This window comes from Beta vulgaris, chromosome 8 (assembly GCF_026745355.1).
Source record: "Beta vulgaris subsp. vulgaris cultivar EL10 chromosome 8, EL10.2, whole genome shotgun sequence".
NCBI lineage: Eukaryota > Viridiplantae > Streptophyta > Magnoliopsida > Caryophyllales > Amaranthaceae > Beta > Beta vulgaris.
In genome coordinates this window covers 38,036,786-38,057,718 of record NC_079209.1, presented here as the reverse complement: position 1 = coordinate 38,057,718, position 20,933 = coordinate 38,036,786, and the positions used below count along the sequence as shown (strand labels likewise).

Here is a 20,933-nt window from a genome sequence, read left to right as displayed (position 1 = left end):
AGGTCAATGATCAAGAATATCCAAGAAGAATGTGGGATGGAAACAATAACAACAAATCCAACTATCATCTACGAAGACAATACTGCATGCATCACCCAAGTAAGCGAAGGGTACATCAAAGGAGACAGAACTAAACATTTATCACCAAAGCTCTTCTTCACTCATGACCTCCAAAAGGAAGGGACGATCAACATCGACAAATCCAATCATGTGAGAATCTTGCAGATTTATTCACCAAATCCTTCCGGCGAAGAAATTTGAAGAATTAGTCCGAAAAATTGGAATGCATCATCTTCGTGATATATGCTAGATTGAGGGGGAGTATTATATGCGCTGCACTCTTTTTCCCTTCGATCAGGTTTTTGTCCCACCGGGTTTTTCCTAACAAGGTTTTTAATGAGGCAGTATATCAAAAGCATATAAAACATAGAACCAACACTGACATTCAAGGGGGAGTGTTACATAGTTGTGACTGTCAGGTTGGACTTTGGAGTACACCAACTTTGACAATGCCCATCAACATTCAATGCAATGCAACATTTTTCTACCGCCCTACTACTCTACTCTATGTAAACAGTGGTATAATTTACCACTATAAATATGTAAGCGTAAGATTTACATATACGCATCAGATCAAAATACTTCAATATACAAAACTCTCTCTACTTATATTATCTTATTTCCATATTTCTCACAACACAACTTAAATATTTCGCTTAATTTTGCAGGTCGATAACATAATCAAGTAGCAACTCATATTTATAGGGTCGGCTAGATTTGAGCACTCGTATGTTAGCACCACTTACCAAACATAGCGTACTTATCTGACCTGAGTCACGTTATTTGTTGCCCAAATATCTATCTTGTCCTAACTCCTAAGTTAGTTCTAAATTTCTAATAACCGTCAATGTTAGATGAGAAACGACGTGAAACTGACAAGACAACCAAAACATTAAAACCCACTTTCTCAATTTAATAATTTAAACACAGAAAATTAATTTTAAACTTGAGAAAAGGAAACTAGTCTGGTTTAAGAAATTCTTTGAATTTCAATGGGTTACTTCGTGGAAGTTTCATCTTCATCTCCCTCCATCTGCGACGACTATTTCTCTTAAATCTTGAAACTTCAGCTGAGAAGTATAGCTGTTCTTAGCTGATTCCAATAAAACAACACAACCAACTAATATAAAAGACAGGAACTTTCATTTTTCTTTCCTTTTCTGCTCTCATTTTCAACTTCTTCAAGCTGGGTACTATTTGTTTTTCAAGGAAGAATCTCAGAAACATTCAAATTGAAGCACCCATCAAATTTATTAACTACTTCAGCTGTTTTTGTAGAGGTAATCCAAATTACTCATTTATTGTTTGGATTTTTGTTTTACTTGGTCAGATTATTATTGACTTTGGTTTGTAATTTGTTGTTAAAATGGATCTGATTTAGCATGTTATATATCTGGATTTGATCATCATTGACTTATTTGTGTTTTTGATTTATGTGTGTTTTGTTTGTTTCTGTTCAGTGTTACAGTGTTAACAGTGTTTTAGTAATGAAGCTTGTAGCTCACTGCTTGGTCCCCCCACTTTGTAAATTGTAATATTTAAGGGTTTAACATGGCTTCATATGCTGCTTATGCACTTGTCTTATTTTCAATCTTGATTGACATTGGAAGTTTATTGAGCACAATAGCTTTGATATTGAAGTCATAACTATGAGATGCTCAGTCTTGTTTGCTCTCATTTTGGACATTGCTAAATATTTGCTTCTTAATGTTGCAACCGTGTGTTTTACCTAATTCGTGATACAACAATGAGTATGGGAACGCAATTTACTACCTAATTTTGTTAACCAAATCCCTAAAGTGTGGCACTTGTGTGTAATAACACGGCTTTTTTTAAACTGCAGTTTGCGGGGGATTAGTGAATTAGGTATATACTAGTTGCAATTATCTAATCCATGTCCATGAGTTTTAACATGTTGGCTGTCCTATGCATTGCACTGGCATCTCTTTCAATTGCCACTCCTAGTCAATTTCTCCTTTCTTTGTCTGTGGGAAGTATGTGAAGGTTACAAATGTATGTTTTTCCTATTGTTGATGAATGGTTTTAGCTATGTTAAGGTATTTATTTTAATTCCATGGTTGGGTTTGGGAGCATTTAAAATCAGAGAGCCTAATTGTTTAATGGTTATATAGTAATAATCTTATTTCTATATGTTGGTGCTTGAAAGTGAATCTTTGAGTATAGGTATAATGATGTCGTCACTACTTAAATTTCTGACTTAAGGAACATTCTAGCCTGAGCTCCTCACTCTTCGTTATCCTGCCTAGACTTCCTGATATTCCACCTGAAATATTAGTGGGGGTTCTTTTTCCTTCGCCTTGACTTCTGCTCAGCAATTTCTCGGGAGCATGAATTTATATTTTCTGCCATGTTTTGTTTCAGTTTTTTAATTCAATACCTTATTCCAGATTCCTCGTTTGTTCCAGTCATACCTTTGCACACACTTTTTCCTAGCTGCCATATTGCACAGTTTTATAGACTAAATTTAGGTTCTAATCTTCCCTTATCTTAATTTGTTAATTTAATTACTTCAGTTTCATTACTAAATCGAATGATACTTTCAGATAAAAACAATAGAGTCTACTGCGTATGTTATATAGAATAAAATTTCGTGGAATGGAAAGTTCAAAATCTTTTCTGGAAAGGCGTTGATTTAACTTCATTACTCTTTGATTGTAAGAACAGTTTACTCATGAGATTCAGAGATGGATTGCCTTTGGCACAGTGCTATATGTTGAGTTTTTTCTATTATGCACCTGGCCTTGACCCATCAGTTTTTTGGTGTTTGCAGATGGAACCAGTTGATGGAAAGTTGGACCTTGAATTTGGAGAGGACATTCCACTTAGCTCAACCATATCCAGTAGAAAGGGGGTGCATCCTCTAGTTTTTGAAACATCTTCAGCAATGCAAAGAGAAGTTCCAGATTCACAGTTAATAAAGAAGCTGCGTATCAGCCCTTTTAGCAGTATATACACAGTCTTAATAAAAGCTAAAATAAATGTGCTACTACCATTTGGCCCTTTGGCCATATTGCTCCACTACTTGACTCACAAACATGTAAGCAGCACTATACTTCCATAATACTCTACCCAAATTTAAAAATCACTTATGTCGTTTGCTGACAATGAATAACTTAGTTTTAGCATGATTTCACAACTTTCCCTTTTAAATAATTTTTTTTTTCATTTCTATTGGTCTCTCCGTCACTTAACTAAAGTGGAAGTATGAGAAATTCAATTTGAATCTTCCTTTACCTGTTCTAAGTGATATTTTTCGGGACTTGTGCTTGTGACTGTAGGACATGTTACTTCTATTTTTCAGTAAAGGGACTTCACGAAAGGTTACTTTCGTTGTTATGGTCCATGCTTGTGCTTTCCCCATTAATGGGAGTCTTCAAACTTAAATTTATTGCATCCACTCATGGCTAACTATGTTATTGAATAAAGATGGGAAGTATTCTGTTCCTTCTCTGTCATCTTATCAAATTGGTATGGATTCCAGGGATGGATCTTCTTTCTAAGCTTATTGGGAATCACCCCTTTGGCAGAGCGCTTGGGTTATGCAACAGAGTAAGCTTGCTCTGTTTCATGAAGCTCTCTAATATCTCAGTTATGCAAATAATAATTACTAATGTATGCTACTCCGTGCTTTACGATGCAGGCAGCTTGCATTCTATACAGGCCCTACAGGTAATAACTACTGACTTTTCCCACCGTCAGATGTACTAATATCATTTTCTTTTTTGTGGCTTGTTGTTTTTGGTGCATACTTGTATAATGATGTCTTTTGATATTACATTTGCGACCTAGGCATACATAGACCATAATGAGCTTGGTTATGCAATATAGTATTAGTACATTTCTGCTTGCATTAGACTTGGCGAACTAACAAAATTTGTTGGCATCCAGTGGGAGGTTTGTTAAATGCCACATTTGGCAATGCTACAGAGATGATAATTTCGATCTATGCGCTGAAGATGGGAATGATTAGAGTGGTTCAACAATCTTTATTGGGCTCTATATTGTCAAATATGCTCTTAGTTCTTGGATGTGCCTTTTTCACTGGTGGTGTTGTTCATCATCCAAAAATCCAGAGTTTCGACAAGGTAAACAGTTGTCTTTGTTTGATCAACCATTACTATGCAGAATCTGATGTATAGGTTTAGCATTTCTAACTCATCTTTCATGATGATGTGATATTTACCTATGTAATTTTTGACAGTCTGCAGCCTTGATGAACTCTGGCTTGTTGCTAATGGCTGTGATGGGTATAACTTTTCCAGCTGTGCTCCATTTTACACACACTGAGGTGCATTTTGGCAAGTCAGAGCTCTCTCTTTCAAGATTTAGTAGCGGCATCATGCTGGTGGCGTACGCAAGCTACCTGTTCTTTCAGCTAAGAAGTCAACATAATCTTTATGATCCTCTTGATGGGGTGCGTTTGCCCATGGAATACATGTTTCTATTTATTTTTGTTGCTGATGAGGATGCTTCATATTTGATACTTCCTCTGTTTCTTAATAAGTGCATCAGTTTGACTTTTACGATTGCCAATGCACAACTTGCCAATTAATATCTCTAATTATATATTCGTAAAAATTATGAAAAGTTGAGATTATGAATATATTTATTGTAACAATTCCATCAACATTTTGTATGTTTTTTTTATAAATTAGTAAAAACAAGCCGTCAAACTGAGGTGTGTGAGTGCGGCAAAAGTCAAAAGTATTGCTTTTAAAAACAAATAGAGGAAGTGTATCTTTTTGCTACGAATAACAACCATTTGTTAGGAATTAGGAGATATTATTGTACTCCATACTGCATACTGGCCTACTATTTCTCAAATTTTATGTTCTTCTCTGTGTGCATGCTGTCTCTGTATCAAAATACGTGGTTGAAGTTGGTGTCTAAGGAATCAATTGTTCAATATTGTTTGTGTATTGAGAGTACTTGGTCGAAGTTGGTGTCTGAAGGCAAAATCTATTGAAATTGACTAGTATGAATTTTCACAATGCACAGTGGGACTTTTCTTTGATGCCCAAAAGTTTTCCATGTCAGTATGGCTCAAGAATGTTATGCTTATGTCTTTATGACCATCATGAACATGTTTTCGAGTTGAAGCCATGTCATACCACTATTGAGGCTTCTGTGTCTAGGGTGGGGTAGGTAGGCTTAGACATGCACAACTTAAACTTTATAATTGCTGGAAAAGTTCTACTAGTAGTTACTTTACTCAAGGTAGTATGATTATCAATTATCATGATAACTTTGTTGTACTAATTCTTGTTAATGGTTCAGGAAACGAGCAATAATATTGTAGAAGATTCTGATGATGATGAAACTCCTGAGATAACTTACTGGGAAGCAATTGCGTGGCTTGCTATATTGACCTTATGGGTATCAGTACTATCCGGATATCTTGTTGATGCTTTACAGGTATTTCGTCACATCTCATTGTACATTTCATCAAAAATATCTTCTTGTTGTATGTATTACTCAATATGTAAATTTTTCCGGTGATGAATCGCTTTGATGTGTATGGCCTGATGATTTTGATGGTGAAAGGAGATAATTAAGCTTAACCAACGTGTGATTTTGTTTTCACTTTTGGGGAAAGGGATACTTAAGCTTAACCAATGTCTTTGTTTCTTCTTTCTTTTTGTTGTTCGTGTGTGTAAAGGATTAAGCAATCATTGTCTACCAATCTAGCACCTTTTGCTAGCTATATCTGGCTATCTTGCTGTCGAGAAAAATTGTAGCAACCAACCATCATCAACCACCTTCTGCTACAGGATCTAAGGGCAATATAGAAGATTATAGTGACAACAACTGCAATCCAGTGAAAATGTGCAGAAGATTTAGTTGACAAGGCCGTGGTCAGTGTTTAAATAGGATCTAGGTTCTAGGCACACTCAGACCATAGAAGTCATAGAGCCTGGGCATAAATCACAGGCATGTGGTGTGCGCCTTTGAAGTGAGTTGTACTTCTTAATGTTAAAGATTCTGGGTATAAATAGGTTACTGACAGTAGACTCTGGTGAAATTGATGCAGCCAAACGATTTTAGCATATCTGGTGTTGAGGGAGTGTATAGTGTGGTGGAGACTATGGAGAGAAGGAAAAATATTTCAGCATGAAGAAAGTAAAAGAAAAAGATAGCAATGGTAGGAGGCCTATCTAAGCACTTGGACAGCACATCTTATGTGCATCTTTTCAAGCATATCATGGTTTGCAATGCACTACCTTATTGCTGATGAAACAGTGTGTCAAAGACATCATTGGGGAAAACATTTCATATAAGCTGTCAAACATTGTAGATTGAGGAAAGTTGTGGGAAGATGACAAGCGAAAGCCCATTTGACGAGCATAATCAATAAAGAGCAAGCAACACAGAGACTCTATAACTAAAGGCTTTCTTGAGAATCCTTGGGCACAACAGAGTTCTATTAACGGTTAGGTGATTAGAAATAACTGAGTACAGCTATGTCTAATCATACAGCCACAAAGTTCTTATTGGGCTTGCCAACCTCTCTTCATGTGATCTATACTGATCTTCTTGCACCTCCATCTGGAATTATGGATATGATAGTTTCTTCTTTAGATCTCAATTCCTGCAACTTATCTTCAATGGAGTTTCTGGTAATTTCCACTATATATTTGTGTGACCTCATTTCTGGTTCTTAGGTATATTTGTATCGACGTGGAATGACATCGTCATAACTTAAATATGTGATATGTATAAAGAATCATAGATTAGTGGCACTAGCCCGTTTATCTGCTTGTTGGGTTGTGTTCTAGTCATAGTTCGAATATGCGGTTTCGGTCACGATCGCGGTAACTGTCATGGTGATGCGGAAACAGAGATGACGCGACTGTTGACTGCCAAATATCAGCTCAGAGCATGAGATATCCCTTGAACCCGCTTAAACGCAGTTTTTTTACATTTACGATGCGATGTAGGTTTGAGAACCTTTACGACACGGGCGATATAATACGATACGGCCTTGTTTTGACACCAAAGTTCTAGTACTCATGACTCGGGGCAATATAGGAAAAGAACACACTTATAATACAGTGAACATGCCTTTTGACAGCTTGATTTGATCGTACCATCCTTTTATAGCTGGAAACACCGCCTTGTTGTGGTCTCACATTGTAATTATGCCAACTGTTGGTTCTTAAGTCATCTTCTCATTGAATATGAAGCTATGTGCTGACTCTAAAGCTTGAAGATGCTTATTGTTTCTCCAGCTCTATATATATGATGCTTAAAGCTAAATTCAAGGTGAAGCCTTTTCAATTTACTTGGCCTATTTCTCGAAATGTCAACTTCACTTGTAATCACATAAAATAATCCTAACAGCCCCACAGAGGTTTTTGTCGAAGGCAAGATAAGGAGAGATCAGATATACATAGCTTTACTCCCACAGTGACATGTATTCCCAAGGGCAACAACTAAAAAGTGGAAATTGTTTGATTTTTATCCATTATTTTCTTTCTTTCTAGTCTTCCAACTTTGGCAATATCCTTCTCAACTTATATAAATAAGTTTGACTAGAATAAGTAAGAGTACCAAAATTTAGTTCAGTGGTTAAAAAATGAGTTAAGGTCAGTAAAAGAATTTAGCAGAAATAAGTTCAGTTCAACAAAATAAAGTTTCAGCAAGATCAAGTTCAGCTAATTAAGTAAAACTATGTTACGTTTAGCAAAAATTAGATAAGGAGAGCAGAGCCTGCATTGATTATTGAGAGAGTTCACCTGAAAGCATCAGCGAAGATGCTTATCAAGTTTAATAGTTTTATGGACACTGAATCAGATATTACTTATTTATAATTGACAAAATGAGAAATGTGTTGTTTGACTATCAATTTTTGATAGTTGGTTGGGTTACTTGACTTGTTTATCCCCATGTTCGTCCGACCCAAGTACTTATATTGGACACGTGTATGTGGCAAAGTATTAGACTTGGATTTCTTTTAATAAAGGTCTCATGTTTCAAGATAGCATACCCATGTCAGAGTGTCCAGTTTCCAGACATTATCTTTTGACATGAAATGGAGAGGAGTGACTGACTGTTAGTATTAAATATTTAATGTATTGATTTGTTTAACCAACTCTTAGCATTAGTTCTTTATACTGATGTTTGGTGAAATTGCAAATTGATTCTCTTATTTCTGACTGGAAAACTAAAGTGAGCACAGCAGTAAAAATTTAATTGAATTTGTGAAATTAAAAGAAAATTGTTGAAAAACCATTGAGATGATTATGGTGGTCACAGTTTAGGTGCAATCTTAGGTAAACTTCAAATAGGGATGGAATATTATGTGTTCTATTTTCCAAAAAAATTATTAGATTAATTATCTAATCAATTAATTGATTGTAAATCAAAGTACCTAGACTCTTATATGAAGAGGAAGACATTACATTTCACAAACTCTTTTAGGGGCTTCAAGCAAAGATTTTAGTTATTTTATGCTTGAGCCTTCCATGGGATGAGGTAGTTCATCTTACTGGTTCCGTGGGTTGTATATAAGATCTTGACAGTTTGTGGGAAATCATGGCAAATAACTAGTAAGGTCAGCCCAACAAAAAGGGTAGTGAAAGTTGTTAAAATATCCAGTTTCTTCATTATGATACATTCATTTCATCTAACGCACCCCATGAAGCGTCAAAATTTGTTGAGCATTTAAATGAAGTTAAGAACATAATTTTTTTCTTTAAGTTACATACATCTAAGGTCCACATATGCTACACCGATAACCTAATTTACATATGCTAATTGTTACTATTTTTTATTTTCTTGTCTGTGATCCTAGTCACTCCATAGGAAAATCTGCAGAAGTTATTCCATGCTTCTGAGCCCTCCTGCCTATGTCATGGTCTAACCAATTGCTATGTATGCATCTGAGTACTGAATAAAGAATTTGTAATGAATCCAGTTCCTCCACCTATGCTCACATACACACGCTGCAAGAAGAAGGATAAATCAGTCCAGAACCAAGGATGACAGGGGCAAATCAGTAAATCAATCTTTCTTAACAGAAATTCAGTGCATGTAATAATTACTGACAGGTGTGTCATAAGCTGTTAGAGAAAAGGGAATTTTGGGTAGTGGGCGAAATTCAGCAGTTGTATATAAGGGGAAGGGGTAAATAGAAGGAGGGTATACAGAAGTACAATTGCCATTTAGTTATTTTGTTCTTGGGAGAGTCTGAACCTCTCGAAAGCTCAGTGGTGACTATCTTAATGCAACTTATCCTGCTAGCTCGATTTGGGCTTGCTTGCTTCTTGCTTGTATTTGTTGTTGTGGTTGATTTTTTGGGCAGGATCGTCACAGAATTCTAGGAAATTCATTAGTTACATTTGGTGCGAAATGATTATTGTGGATGTGCTGGCAGATGACATATTACATTTTGTTGATCTTTTGCAGGGTGCCTCCGACTCATGGAATATGCCCGTTGCTTTTATTAGTGTGATTCTACTTCCAATTGTGGGGAATGCTGCTGAGCATGCTAGTGCAATTATGTTTGCCGTTAAGGATAAGCTTGTTAGTGCTCCATCTTATATGTGCACTTATTTTGGTAGCAATGAGACTCTGTATTGGCTGCTCTTTAAATAGGGGCCATCTTTGTAATTTGCTATAGTAATGATGCCAAATATATGGCTTCATGTTTCTTAGTAATGTGATTGATTGGTTTTCTTCATTGATTATGTAGGATATCACACTTGGGGTAGCAATTGGCTCATCTACACAAATCTCAATGTTTGTGGTAAGTGATATCACTAATGCCGCAAATTTGATATGATTTATTGGGGTAATTACTTTTCTGGGCTGCTGTACAGGTTAATTTGTAGGCTTTAAGGTTAAATTGTAACTTGAGTGTTGTTTATGTCCAACTATGTTCAACCTTGTGAGGTTCTCAAGACACCACTTTCTTCTGGTTTTATGCACTGTTGATTTTCGAACACAATTTCTGAGCTTGTAATGTCGTTTATTTGATTGATAGAATTGTTATGTAAGACCTGGAGAGTTGTTTTTTCTTTGCTGTTAACAAAATTATGGGATTGGAAGTTCAAGAATACTCGTTTGACAATGTTCACGTGTAATTTTGCAGCTGATTTGACATCTGTATTGTTTATGCAAACCATATTATGAGGGCACTTGATTTGCAAGAATTTTCCCCTTAGGACATTAGTAAGCATTTCATAGAGATTGCTCAATCTAGTCAAATGCCGCTATTAAACGAAAGAATTGATGATTTACCATGAAGTCACTCTCTGTTGGTTTTGGAATTATATGAAGTTTTTCTTTGGTGTTTCCGGTTGCTATCGTTTGCAGGAGTGGTGTGCCACTAGGCCCACTACTATGATTATTCTGGGATCGAGTGTTACTGTGGTGGCTTTGTTTTGTCCCTGGCTCTTCTAGTTTATAATTATTTTTCTGCAGAACTATCAGTATCTATTAAAAAGAGTATCTTTTACTCAGCTACATACCCCTGGATTGAGGATCACTTATGACTGCCCTTGATTTTGCAGATTCCCTTTTGTGTGATAGTTGGTTGGCTTATGGGCCAGCCCATGGATCTGAACTTTCAACTTTTCGAGACTGCTACTCTATTTGTGACAGTTCTGGTGGTTGCATTTATGCTTCAGGTTTGCCATTTGCTTTCATCTGTTTATTGCTTTCTAATAAGTTTAATTAACATGAAAGATGGTTGAAACTTCATCACGAAGAGGTTAATCATCATATCATGAGTCATGCACTGTTGACTTGTTAAATTATGAAGGGTTACTCAGTAAGGTTACTTTATCTTAGTGTAAATGCGTTATACCACCAATGTTGGTGTGGCGTGCCTCTTATAAATATTTTTTTGCATATTATAACATGGTAAAAATTCTCAATGACATTAATATGAGAGGATAGTACAAAAGCTCAATACTCCAAATCCAGAAGCTTTCAAAACTCAAAAGGAAGGACAATTCTCTAACTAATGGCCAATAATTTCACAAAGGGACGAATTCTCCAAAATATATATGAAAATTGTGCATGAGGTGCGGAGAAACTCTCAAAAGATAGTTTAACTCTATAGCAAATGAGAAATGACTAATAATCTACTAAGGGGCCAACACTCCGAACCTCGCTGTAAGAATAATGTGTGTATGTCATTGTCGTCATAGAACATTCCGTAATGGAGGCTAAAGGCATATGGGATGTTTATTGGTATATAAACAAACCCAACATAACTTAGCTTAGGTTTCAAAGAAACAAACACCTCAAAACAATTGGTCCAGTTGACATTCTTCCTGATATGTGTTACTTGCCAAATTATAGACCCAAAGTATGTGATTCTATCAAAGATAGCTAAAGATCTAGATATAGGTAGCTTTACCCATGTGTGTTCATAAAACAAGATCAAAAAAACTTCATAAGTTGGCTTAGTTGTTGGTATTTAATTTTCTCAAATTTTAAAAAAATTCCTCCAGTCAAATAATGTCCCAGAAAACCGAAACAAAAACCGATTTGAGACCCAAGTCAATCTCATTCTATATTGAGAGAACTGGCAACTAAAGATTTTTCTACGTGGAATTGGCATATATCAAATGACTTGATTAATCCAACAAGCTCAAGAAAGTCCACACAATTTCACTATGACATGACTGCCAAATGGCACTGCAAGTAATCAGAAACACAGACTCCTCAGCATACACCATGACATGAGCCTAAAATATCAAGACATAAACACACAAAGAGTTTGAGATGAATAACCCAGCAATTTTTGTCACCATGTGAAATTTTCGGGGGATGAGAAGTACATCTCAAACTAGATTCTGAAATCATAATGCACTGTTGACGCTGCATGCTGATCTTTATATTGTCAACTGTTGCAGGAAGGAACATCAAATTATTTTAAAGGCTTGATGCTTGTGCTGTGTTATCTTATTGTTGCGGCCAGCTTCTTTGTACATAATGATGTTAAGGAAGGTGTGTGCTTAAATAATTCGTTTAGTAGTTTTTGTCCCCATCATATCCATTTATGATTGATAGTCGGCTTCATTTCTCAAACAACCAGGGATGAGATTAGTTTTATAATTGAGCATATGCATTGATAATGTGAGGAGAGAAGGGAGTGTTCCATTATGAGGTTCAGTCTAAGACAGGACACAAAAATCCACTCCATAATTGTGAAAGTTCTAAAGTGAAAGGGATTGCAAAATTTCCTTATTGTCTTCTCTTCTGCAACTGAAGACGTTAATGGATAAAAGATATAAAAGTCTGTTCTCTTTTTTCTTTAAAAAAAAAAATGGAAGAATGACATCTAAACTCAAAGTAGCCATCACTGATATTTCTTTTGAGAAGAGTGCATATATTGTTTACACTATACAATTTAAGATCTCCGCGTTTAGTTGCTTTCTTTACCTTCCTTTCACCTGTGGTTTGGGGAGAAGGAAAACTGGGGATGGGGGTGGGGGTGGGGGTGAAGTTACAGGTTAAGAGCTTTTAATCCCAAGGCTTGAGAATTAGATAAAATGTCTTGTCTTCCTCGAGATGCATGGTTTAAGTTTGGGCTTCAAGCTTTCACACTATTTCCTTGGTTCATGCTGCAGATTAAAACTTCATTGCTAACCACCGATCATCGACATTATTGAACATCTCACATTGCCAGGGAAAAGATGCCACATTAAGTTCAGGCCTGTAACATTATGTCTTTTATGGTGGGATTTTCTCTTGGATGCAAATGATCTGGGTGTCCCAAGTCACCTATAAAAGGAAAATGCTTCTACTGCTGTTTTCTGGTGGAAAAGCCAATTTTGTTGTAAGATGTCATTTTCTTTGCGCTTATGGGATTGTCCATAACTGGTCGTCCGCGGTCAAGTAGCTTTTCTTTTATTGCCACATTGGACGGCGTCTAGTTGTGGTGTTGTTTGAACCTGAACTAACCAAATGCAAGCATATTTTTTTCTGGATGTTGGATGAATCCATCAGGGAAATTACTAAAATTGATGCTGGATTTTGTTTTTTTTTTTATTTGATTTTTTTTTCATGTCTATTTAGTTATACTTCTACTTATAGAGAGCCACAAATGGCAATGATGTAGACGGAAACTAGATTATTCTCTTTTTTGTGATTTCAGAATAAATGCATATCTCAACTAATAAACACCATTTGTGTAAGTGTGTTTTCTCTCGTAAAGTGCGTTTTTTTAAAAGAAGTTATCATTTGTTTGGCAGGATCACTGTATGAAATAGAAGCCAATTTTGCATAAATAGAAGCCCGTGAATTTTGGGAAGGAGTTTAAGTTGGTGATTTGTAATTTTTAGATACTTGGAGTTATCTAAATATATATTTTTTTGATCCATATGAGCCACGAAGGCGGTACAAAGTACAAAGAAGGGGAGGGGGGATTCGAACCTGTGACTTATCGTTTACAGTACCTCAATCTTAACCATTAGACCAAGATCCTTGGTACATGGCGTTATCTATATAATATTACAAAAACAATGTGATTGAAATTATTCTTTCTCGAAGGAAGGATATTATTCAAGATATTCACAAGCTTTCAAATAAGAGAATACTGAATAAAAATTTGAAAGGCTGACATCTTTTCTAATGGAAAGTATTTTCTCAAAATATTTTTTCGGAAATATTTTTTATATAGCCAACATAATCACAATACCAAGTAATTGTTATCCAGACATATTACCCTGCTTACTAATGTTTAGAATATGTAACTAATTGGTTCTCAAGTTCAAAATCCTACTGTTTCACATTAAAAACAACACAAACAATTCATCTAAAAATATTATTAGAGTAATATTGTATGTAAAAGGATAGTATGGTCTTTTACTAATCGTAGGCCTGTATTGTAAACACTATATATATTAAATGTCAGAGTTAACCTAATCAGGTTAACACAATTATTCACGACACTTGTACATGGTATCACAGCCTAGGTTTTTTAAAAAAAAATTCTCTCTTTTTCCACCATGGAATTTTCGGCCACCACTTCCGCCACCAGCACTGCTATTACATAGTCGTTGCCGGCGCATGTGCCCGTTGCTCCACCGCACCTGCCGACGCGTGAGATCCTCACGTCATTGCTTGCGTGTTGCATGCCTATACTGCTTCCCTATTTTCGCAGCCATGGTCTGCTGCCAGAATCAGTTCGCCAGGTTTTCGCGGCTTCTCCTCGGCGCTGCACAACGACTCCTCACCCTCTTCCTCGTCGCGCACCTCGCTTTGGTTTCCACCGGGTCTTCTCGCTGTGACCACCGTGTAGACGACCCCTACCGTCGTTCAACCGCTTACATCGGCTCCATCGACGCCGTTTTTTGCCTTACCACAAATATCTGCTCCTAATCTCAATAATTTGGTAACTATAACTCTCTCTTCTCCCGAGGATTATTTGTTGTGGAAAACTCAAATTACTTGTTTGTTTCTTTCCCATCAACTGCTTGGTATGGTTGAAGGCACTATTTCTATTCCTCCTGCTAGTGTTCTTGATGATCGTGGTGTTTCGATTCCTAATGCTCAATTCTATGAATATTTGCATGTTGATCAACAAATCAAATCTTGGATTTTTGCCACGTTGTCTCGTGATGTCTTTGTTGATGTGCATGATTTATCCACCTCTGCGAAAATTTGAAATCGTTTACAGACTAGATTTATGCATGCTAGTATGGCTCGTTCTATGGAATTGAAAGGTCGCCTTACTCGTATTAAGAAGAGTGATTCTCATAATATGGGTGTGAGATTAAGGTTATTGCAGATTCTTTAGCTGCTATTCACTGTCCTGTCTCTAATCAAGACTTGGTTCAGCACACTTGTTTGGTTTGGATCGTGATTCTGACTATGGTCATATTGTCACTACTTTACTGCATTACCCGTTTCCTCTTACTTCCAATGACTTGGGCCCTAAGCTTCTGCTTCATGAACAACGTATCAAAAATTCGAAAGATGGTTTAGATTCATCTTCTCATCGTGTTTTTAGTTGCTGTTCAGTCTCCTAGTTTTGGTTCCTCTACTAAGAATAATTCAGGCGGTCGTAATAGAGGGCAGAATAATAGGAATCGAGGGGGGTAATAATGGCCAAAATCAAAATAACTGTGGTAATGGTGGTAACAACATTTCTCGTGGATCTGGTAATAACAACAACAACAAAAACAATGCTAATCGGGGACGCCCGAACGGTATGAGTAATTATTCTAACTTGTCATCTATAGTATGCCTTGTGTAACACCCCCAAAATCCATACACGTCTATGACTACGTCGCATCGACTTTGGGAGTGTTACCGCCGCTGTGAAATGCAAGGCTTATTGGGAAGAAATGTTAACTTAAATCATTGCCACAAAAACTGAACTGCAACGGAAATAAAGATGTAACTACAACTCGGGAATCATCAACAACCCCTTTTCATTCAAACCACAAACTAAGTAAATCATAATAGTCTTATAATGCTTAACCAAAACTCTTAAAAGTTTTAAAGACCAATAACTATCCCCCGAATGCTCAACCTCATGCAGCAACACCGGCACACCTAGTCAGTGGCGGAGCTACACGTGGTCCTTGTTGGTCATGTGACCAACTAATATTTTTGAAAAAAAAAAAAATCATTTGAGCGCTCATTCTCTCGCACACACACTGAAACCCTAACTCTTTCTCTCACTTTCTCCTTCTCAACTCCAGCAGTCAGCAGAAGAACTGAAGGAGCGTTCACTTCCGCCGACTCACCGGTCGCGACTCGCCGGTCCAGTCATCTTCAATCCTTCGTCATCCTCTCGCCTCGACGGTTGAGTCGTTCACTCGTTGAGATATGAAGATCTTCGTCCAATCGTCCTCGTTTTCTGACAATTCACTCGAAGATCTTCCTCCGTTCTTTTATGTCTTCCTATAATTTCGAGATATTCTTGCTTTAATTTCGTCAATTTCAGTTGTTCTGTTCTTCTCTCTCAAATTCTTTAATTACTCGTACAAAAATGCTATAACATTTTACTATTCATCTCCATTTTCTCTCTCCAATTTTTGAACCCTTTTCCCCAAAATTTCTCCAAGGGTTCAACCTCACAACTCAAACAATCTCCCATGGCGAAGCTTCTTCGCCACGCCTTCTCTTTTTGACGCTCTCTGTTTTCTGCCGAGGTCCATTTCTCTTACTCCTTTTTTCCTTTTCTTTTTCTGCACATGTACACTATTCTTTTTTTTTTTTTTGGATTTTCGGTGCTTTGATTATTCATGCTAATGATATCGTTTTGGAAGAAGATCATTTTTAATTTATTGTGTAATTTAGAGACTTTACTTTGTGTTTGAAATTTATCTATGTAATATTCAGTAGTATATTATGGTGCAAAGTATTAATACTCATAGATATTGAAATGTTGAAGAAATGATGTAATTTTTTTATTGTAAAAGTGAAGATAGATTTTATTGTAAAACCAATTAATACCATTGTTTTTGTGCACTTTGGCCTCTGTGATTTTATATCTTCCAAGGAGGTAGGGGTGAACTTCCACCCTTTCAGTTTCAGAGGCTGAATAGGACCTATTGCATTGTCTTCGCGAAACATTGCTGTCGATAGTTGGTTGTTTATTGGTTTTGGTTTTTCCTGTTGTGTTCTGTACTTCTGTTTAGGAGGTTTGGAGGAAGAAGTCACTTTGGCCTTCCTAGATTTTTCTTTGAGCAGAAATGCACTTCGCTAAAAATGAAGATTTTGCTTTCTTATGATTCTTCTAAGTTGATTGAATCTTAATAATGTTGTTCTTGATTGCGGTGGAGGAAGCCTTTTCTATTGACACATCATAAAACAGGAAGCTCTTCAAATAGACTGTTAAAGCCTTGACTGGAACTTGTTTCCAAACAAATCAGTGTAGTTTGTGATATTACGGATGCATACTCCAATATTATGCCGGTTCTTTAGGAGGGCTGAGAATTTGTGGTGTTGAGTGTAACACTTTATGGCACTGCTAAGCTCTTCAAACTGTACTATTACTATTTTATTATAATATGAACTATTATTAGTCATGAAGTGGTTTTACTTGAAGTAGTTTTTTTAAAAAATTCATGGATTATCCTATATGGTACGCGTATCCGAAACCGCACCCGTACCCACACTTGTACCGATATCCGTCTCTGTGCTACCTAGTCGGTAGTGACCAACTATTCATAAATTCCTGGATCCGCCACTGCACCTAGTCTGCTCCCATTGTAGCATCAACGGTTCATCACAGGTCAACAAATAACACAATAACACATAATCAACTATGTTGAGTACACAATAAAGAATTGAGTGCATACAAAGCATAAACAAAGCAATAAGGATCATTCCTAGACATGATACTACAATAGCATTACATTCTTTACTTTTTATTTAGTTGGCAGTGAATGGGAACCATCATCTTACTAGAATCATACAAGTTACTTAATCCGTAATAGACAACTTGGTCTATTAGATGAAATGCAAATACGGTTTCATTCCATCCCACATCCATCACCTTAGTATGCATACCCCCAAGGTTGTACAGAACCTTCCGCCTACTTGAGTTATCAAAATTATAAGGACACTACTGTCGTCACAGTAGGCCTGCGTAGGAGTGTAGAACAAGTCCCATACTCCCCCTATTGTTCATCACTTGTAGGGAGTCCAACTACAAGTTTATTGCCAAAATCCTTTCTTAGTATTGTCCACTCAGACCACATTAAACATATAATCATTTAATGTTCTTTCTTAGATACAATACTCAAATCTTTACTTTTTGTAACATCCTTGTTACACCATAAAGCAAAGAATACAAATCCAATACTTTCATGCTTATGATATGATAGAATTACGAATACCAATGCTACATATCGATTTCCAATCACAATCATGTTACCAAACAATCTCAGCCATCACAATCGTTCCCTATCATCCGATAGAATATGTTGAACCCTAGTTTTGATGATGACAAAGGAACAAAGATGCAAACTAAGTACTGGACTAACAAGTTGTTTAAGTGTTTCAAGGTATCACTAAAAGGAACAAAGAGAATACTAAGTCGAGGAAGAAATCAAGTTTGGATTTTGAAGACTAAGTGAAGATGTTTCTCTATTTGATACTGGAGCAGCATTGGAGCAAGAAGACTAAAGCGAGGCTTTTTATTTCTAGTTCCATTGTAAAGGAACGAGTAAAGATGGTAAGGAACTATGGCAGTTTTGTTTGAGAATGATAGTTTGTTCCTTTGTAAGGAACAGACGAATTGGCGCTAAACTTATAAGTTAAAGGAACTAACAATTAAAAGTAACTAGACTTAGGTTGAAGCATTACAACGATACATTGATGGCAGTTGAGAAAATTATGCCTAGAATGTAGGTAACCGTTTTATTTAAGGAAAAATATGATTTTATGGAAAATCTTTTTAAGGAAAAGATTTTATTTTTCCAAAGATAATAAAAATATTTTTCGGTTTTTATGGAAGTAATATAAAGATAATATTTTTATCAAAATGATTTAATTTCAGATTTAATAATTAATATGTTTTTAATTAAACCGCCAGATTTTCGAGTAATGCTTATAGTGGTTGCTAAAATTAAGGAGCAGTAACTAAAAACACTCCCACGGTTAACAGTGATCATGGGATTATGGGATGTTTGAGGAACGTGTTCCTCAAAGTCAGGAACATCATGGGATAATGGTTTTTCACAAATACATGTTTTAATCCCACGTTCTAAATTACTACCACTATAAATATTAATGTCTAATTAAGTTCCAAAGTGTGTCTGACTAAGTGATTTAGTGAGTTTATTTAATTAAAGTGTCCGTGCCTTCATTCTCTCATAAAAGCCATTTGTTCTTTGCTTTCTTACTCTAATTACACTAAGCTTATTCGATCATTTGTATTTTGGTTTTTGGGGTAAAGGGACTTTGTGTGAAGTTCTGTAAGAGAGAAGCTTTGAGTGAAGCAAGTAAAAGTGAGAAAACTTCGAGTCAAGTTGAGAGGAACTGCTGTTAAGGGAACAGTGGTTCAAGAACTTGAGTTTAGGAACTCAAGGTGTGGTTCGTGAGTAGAATTAGGTTGTAACAAAGTTGTTTGGCCTAATTAGTGAAAGAGTTGAGTTTAAATCCCTAGTGGTCGAGGTTGTTTCTTCTTGTCGGGCCCAAGAAGTTTTTCCTCATAAAAATCCCTTGTGTTCCTTTAGCTTGTTTATTTGTTTAAGTTTGAATTTCCGCAAAAGGTACGTTTATTTCTACACATACAATTCACCCCCCTCTTGTAGTGTTCATAGTGAAATAACAATTGGTATCAGAGCTAGAACTCACGAAAGATAGGAAACCCTATTAAGAAAAAGATCCAAGGAACAATGAATACCACCAAGAAACTTGAGGAAGGTTACTCCACGCAAAGGCCTCCCATGTTCAATGGGAAGTTTTACTCCTACTGGAAGAACCGAATGGAGATATTCATCAAGGCTGAAAACTACCAGGTATGGAGAGTCATTGAAGTTGGTGATTTCGAGGTCACAACTACTAATGACAAAAATGAGGTAATTCTGAAACCCTTCTCTGAATATGACAAAGCTGATTTTGATAAAATGGAAGTAAATGTGATGGCTGTTAAATTGTTGTATTGTGGACTTGGACCCCAAGAACATAATAGGATCATGAGATGCAAATCCGCAAAGCAAATATGAGATTTACTAGAAGTAACTCACGAAGGAACTAATGAAGTCAAAAGATCTAAAATTGATTTACTGATGAATCAATATGAACTGTTCTCCATGAAGACTAAGGAAAGCATTCAAGAGATGTTTACTCGTTTTACTAACATTATTAATGAGTTAGCTTCTCTTGGAAAGTTTATTTCATCAGAGGAACAGGTTCGAAAGGTTCTTAGGAGTCTTCCTAAGGACAGATGGATGGCTAAAGTCACTGCTCTACAAGAAACAAAAGACTTCACTAAGTTCAACTTAGAACAGCTGGCAGGGTCACTTAGAACAGGGACAAATTCCTTTAAGTGTGAAATTTCTAAATTTATTAGATAATTTTCATTTTTTCGATCTCAGATCTGAGATCGAAAATTTGAATAAAGAAAAAAATGTTTTGAAGGAACAAATTTGTAATCTTAAGAAGGAACTAGTTTTTGCAAGGAACAGAGGCAAAACGATGGTTGTTCCTAAGTGGATTGAGAGACCACAGACTAAAACAAAAGAAGGTCTTGGCTTTGAAAACTACAAGAAAAGGAACAAGAACAAGAAATATGTTGACTACCTAGTGATAAATTTTGTATGTATTGTGGAAAGGTAGGTCATTACATAATCAATGTCAACAAAAACTGAAATGATTGGCAAAATGTGAAGATAAGTAACAAGAAATGGGTTGTCAAAACAAGTCCTAGTCAAGAACAGGAACCCACGAAAGAAGGGGTTCCTACAACTAACAATTAGTTGATTTTTCAGGTTGGAGTGAGGGGGAACAACACATGGTATCTTGATAGTGGTTGTTCCAAGCAATGACAGGAGACAAAACTAAGTTTCTCTCACTCAACCTACGAAGGTGGAAGTGTGACATTTGGTGACAATAAGAAAGGTAACATAGTTGCCATGGGCAAGGTTGGTAAGTCACCATCACACTCCATTGAAAATGTATTTTTAGTTGAAGGTCTAAAACATAATCTATTGAGTATTTCTCAATTCTGTGAAAAGGGAAATTTGTCAATTTATAAGAAAAATGCTTGATCATTAACATTAAAATAAGAAAGTTATCTTGGAAGGAACAAGGAAAGGGAACACATTATTGTGGATCTTATCTTGTTCCTAAAATCAATCTAATGTGTCTTAGTGTAATTGAAGATGATTCACTCTTTGGCAAAAGCGTCTAGGACATGCTAGCTTCATTACTTG

The 20,933-nt window shown here is 36.2% G+C and overlaps 1 protein-coding gene and 1 long non-coding RNA gene across 2 annotated transcripts; both read left to right on the top strand.

The window, feature by feature from the left end:
* Positions 1 to 939: 939 nt before the first annotated feature.
* On the top strand, positions 940 to 13,025 carry LOC104901411 (vacuolar cation/proton exchanger 2). The gene is made up of 12 exons (XM_010688984.4): positions 940 to 1,340; positions 2,852 to 3,118; positions 3,563 to 3,630; positions 3,722 to 3,750; positions 3,970 to 4,166; positions 4,283 to 4,495; positions 5,359 to 5,496; positions 9,490 to 9,606; positions 9,776 to 9,829; positions 10,596 to 10,712; positions 11,949 to 12,042; positions 12,666 to 13,025. The coding sequence occupies exons 2-12, from the start codon at positions 2,852 to 2,854 to the stop codon at positions 12,668 to 12,670; spliced, it is 1,299 nt and encodes a 432-aa protein (XP_010687286.1). The 5' UTR covers positions 940 to 1,340; the 3' UTR covers positions 12,671 to 13,025.
* LOC125492234 (uncharacterized) lies at positions 5,504 to 6,824 on the top strand. The gene is made up of 2 exons (XR_007268683.1): positions 5,504 to 6,034; positions 6,113 to 6,824. It is a non-coding gene; the product is annotated as an uncharacterized LOC125492234 (long non-coding RNA).
* Positions 13,026 to 20,933: the final 7,908 nt, after the last annotated feature.

Excerpts from the sequence above, each read along its gene's own strand:
- LOC104901411 (XM_010688984.4), top strand. The coding sequence starts at position 2,852 with ATGGAACCAGTTGATGGAAAGTTGGACCTTGAATTTGGAGAGGACATT. Across the intron at positions 3,631-3,721 it reads CGCTTGGGTTATGCAACAGA|GCAGCTTGCATTCTATACAG; the intron begins GTAAGCTTGCTC and ends TTTACGATGCAG. Across the intron at positions 9,607-9,775 it reads TTGCCGTTAAGGATAAGCTT|GATATCACACTTGGGGTAGC; the intron begins GTTAGTGCTCCA and ends TTGATTATGTAG.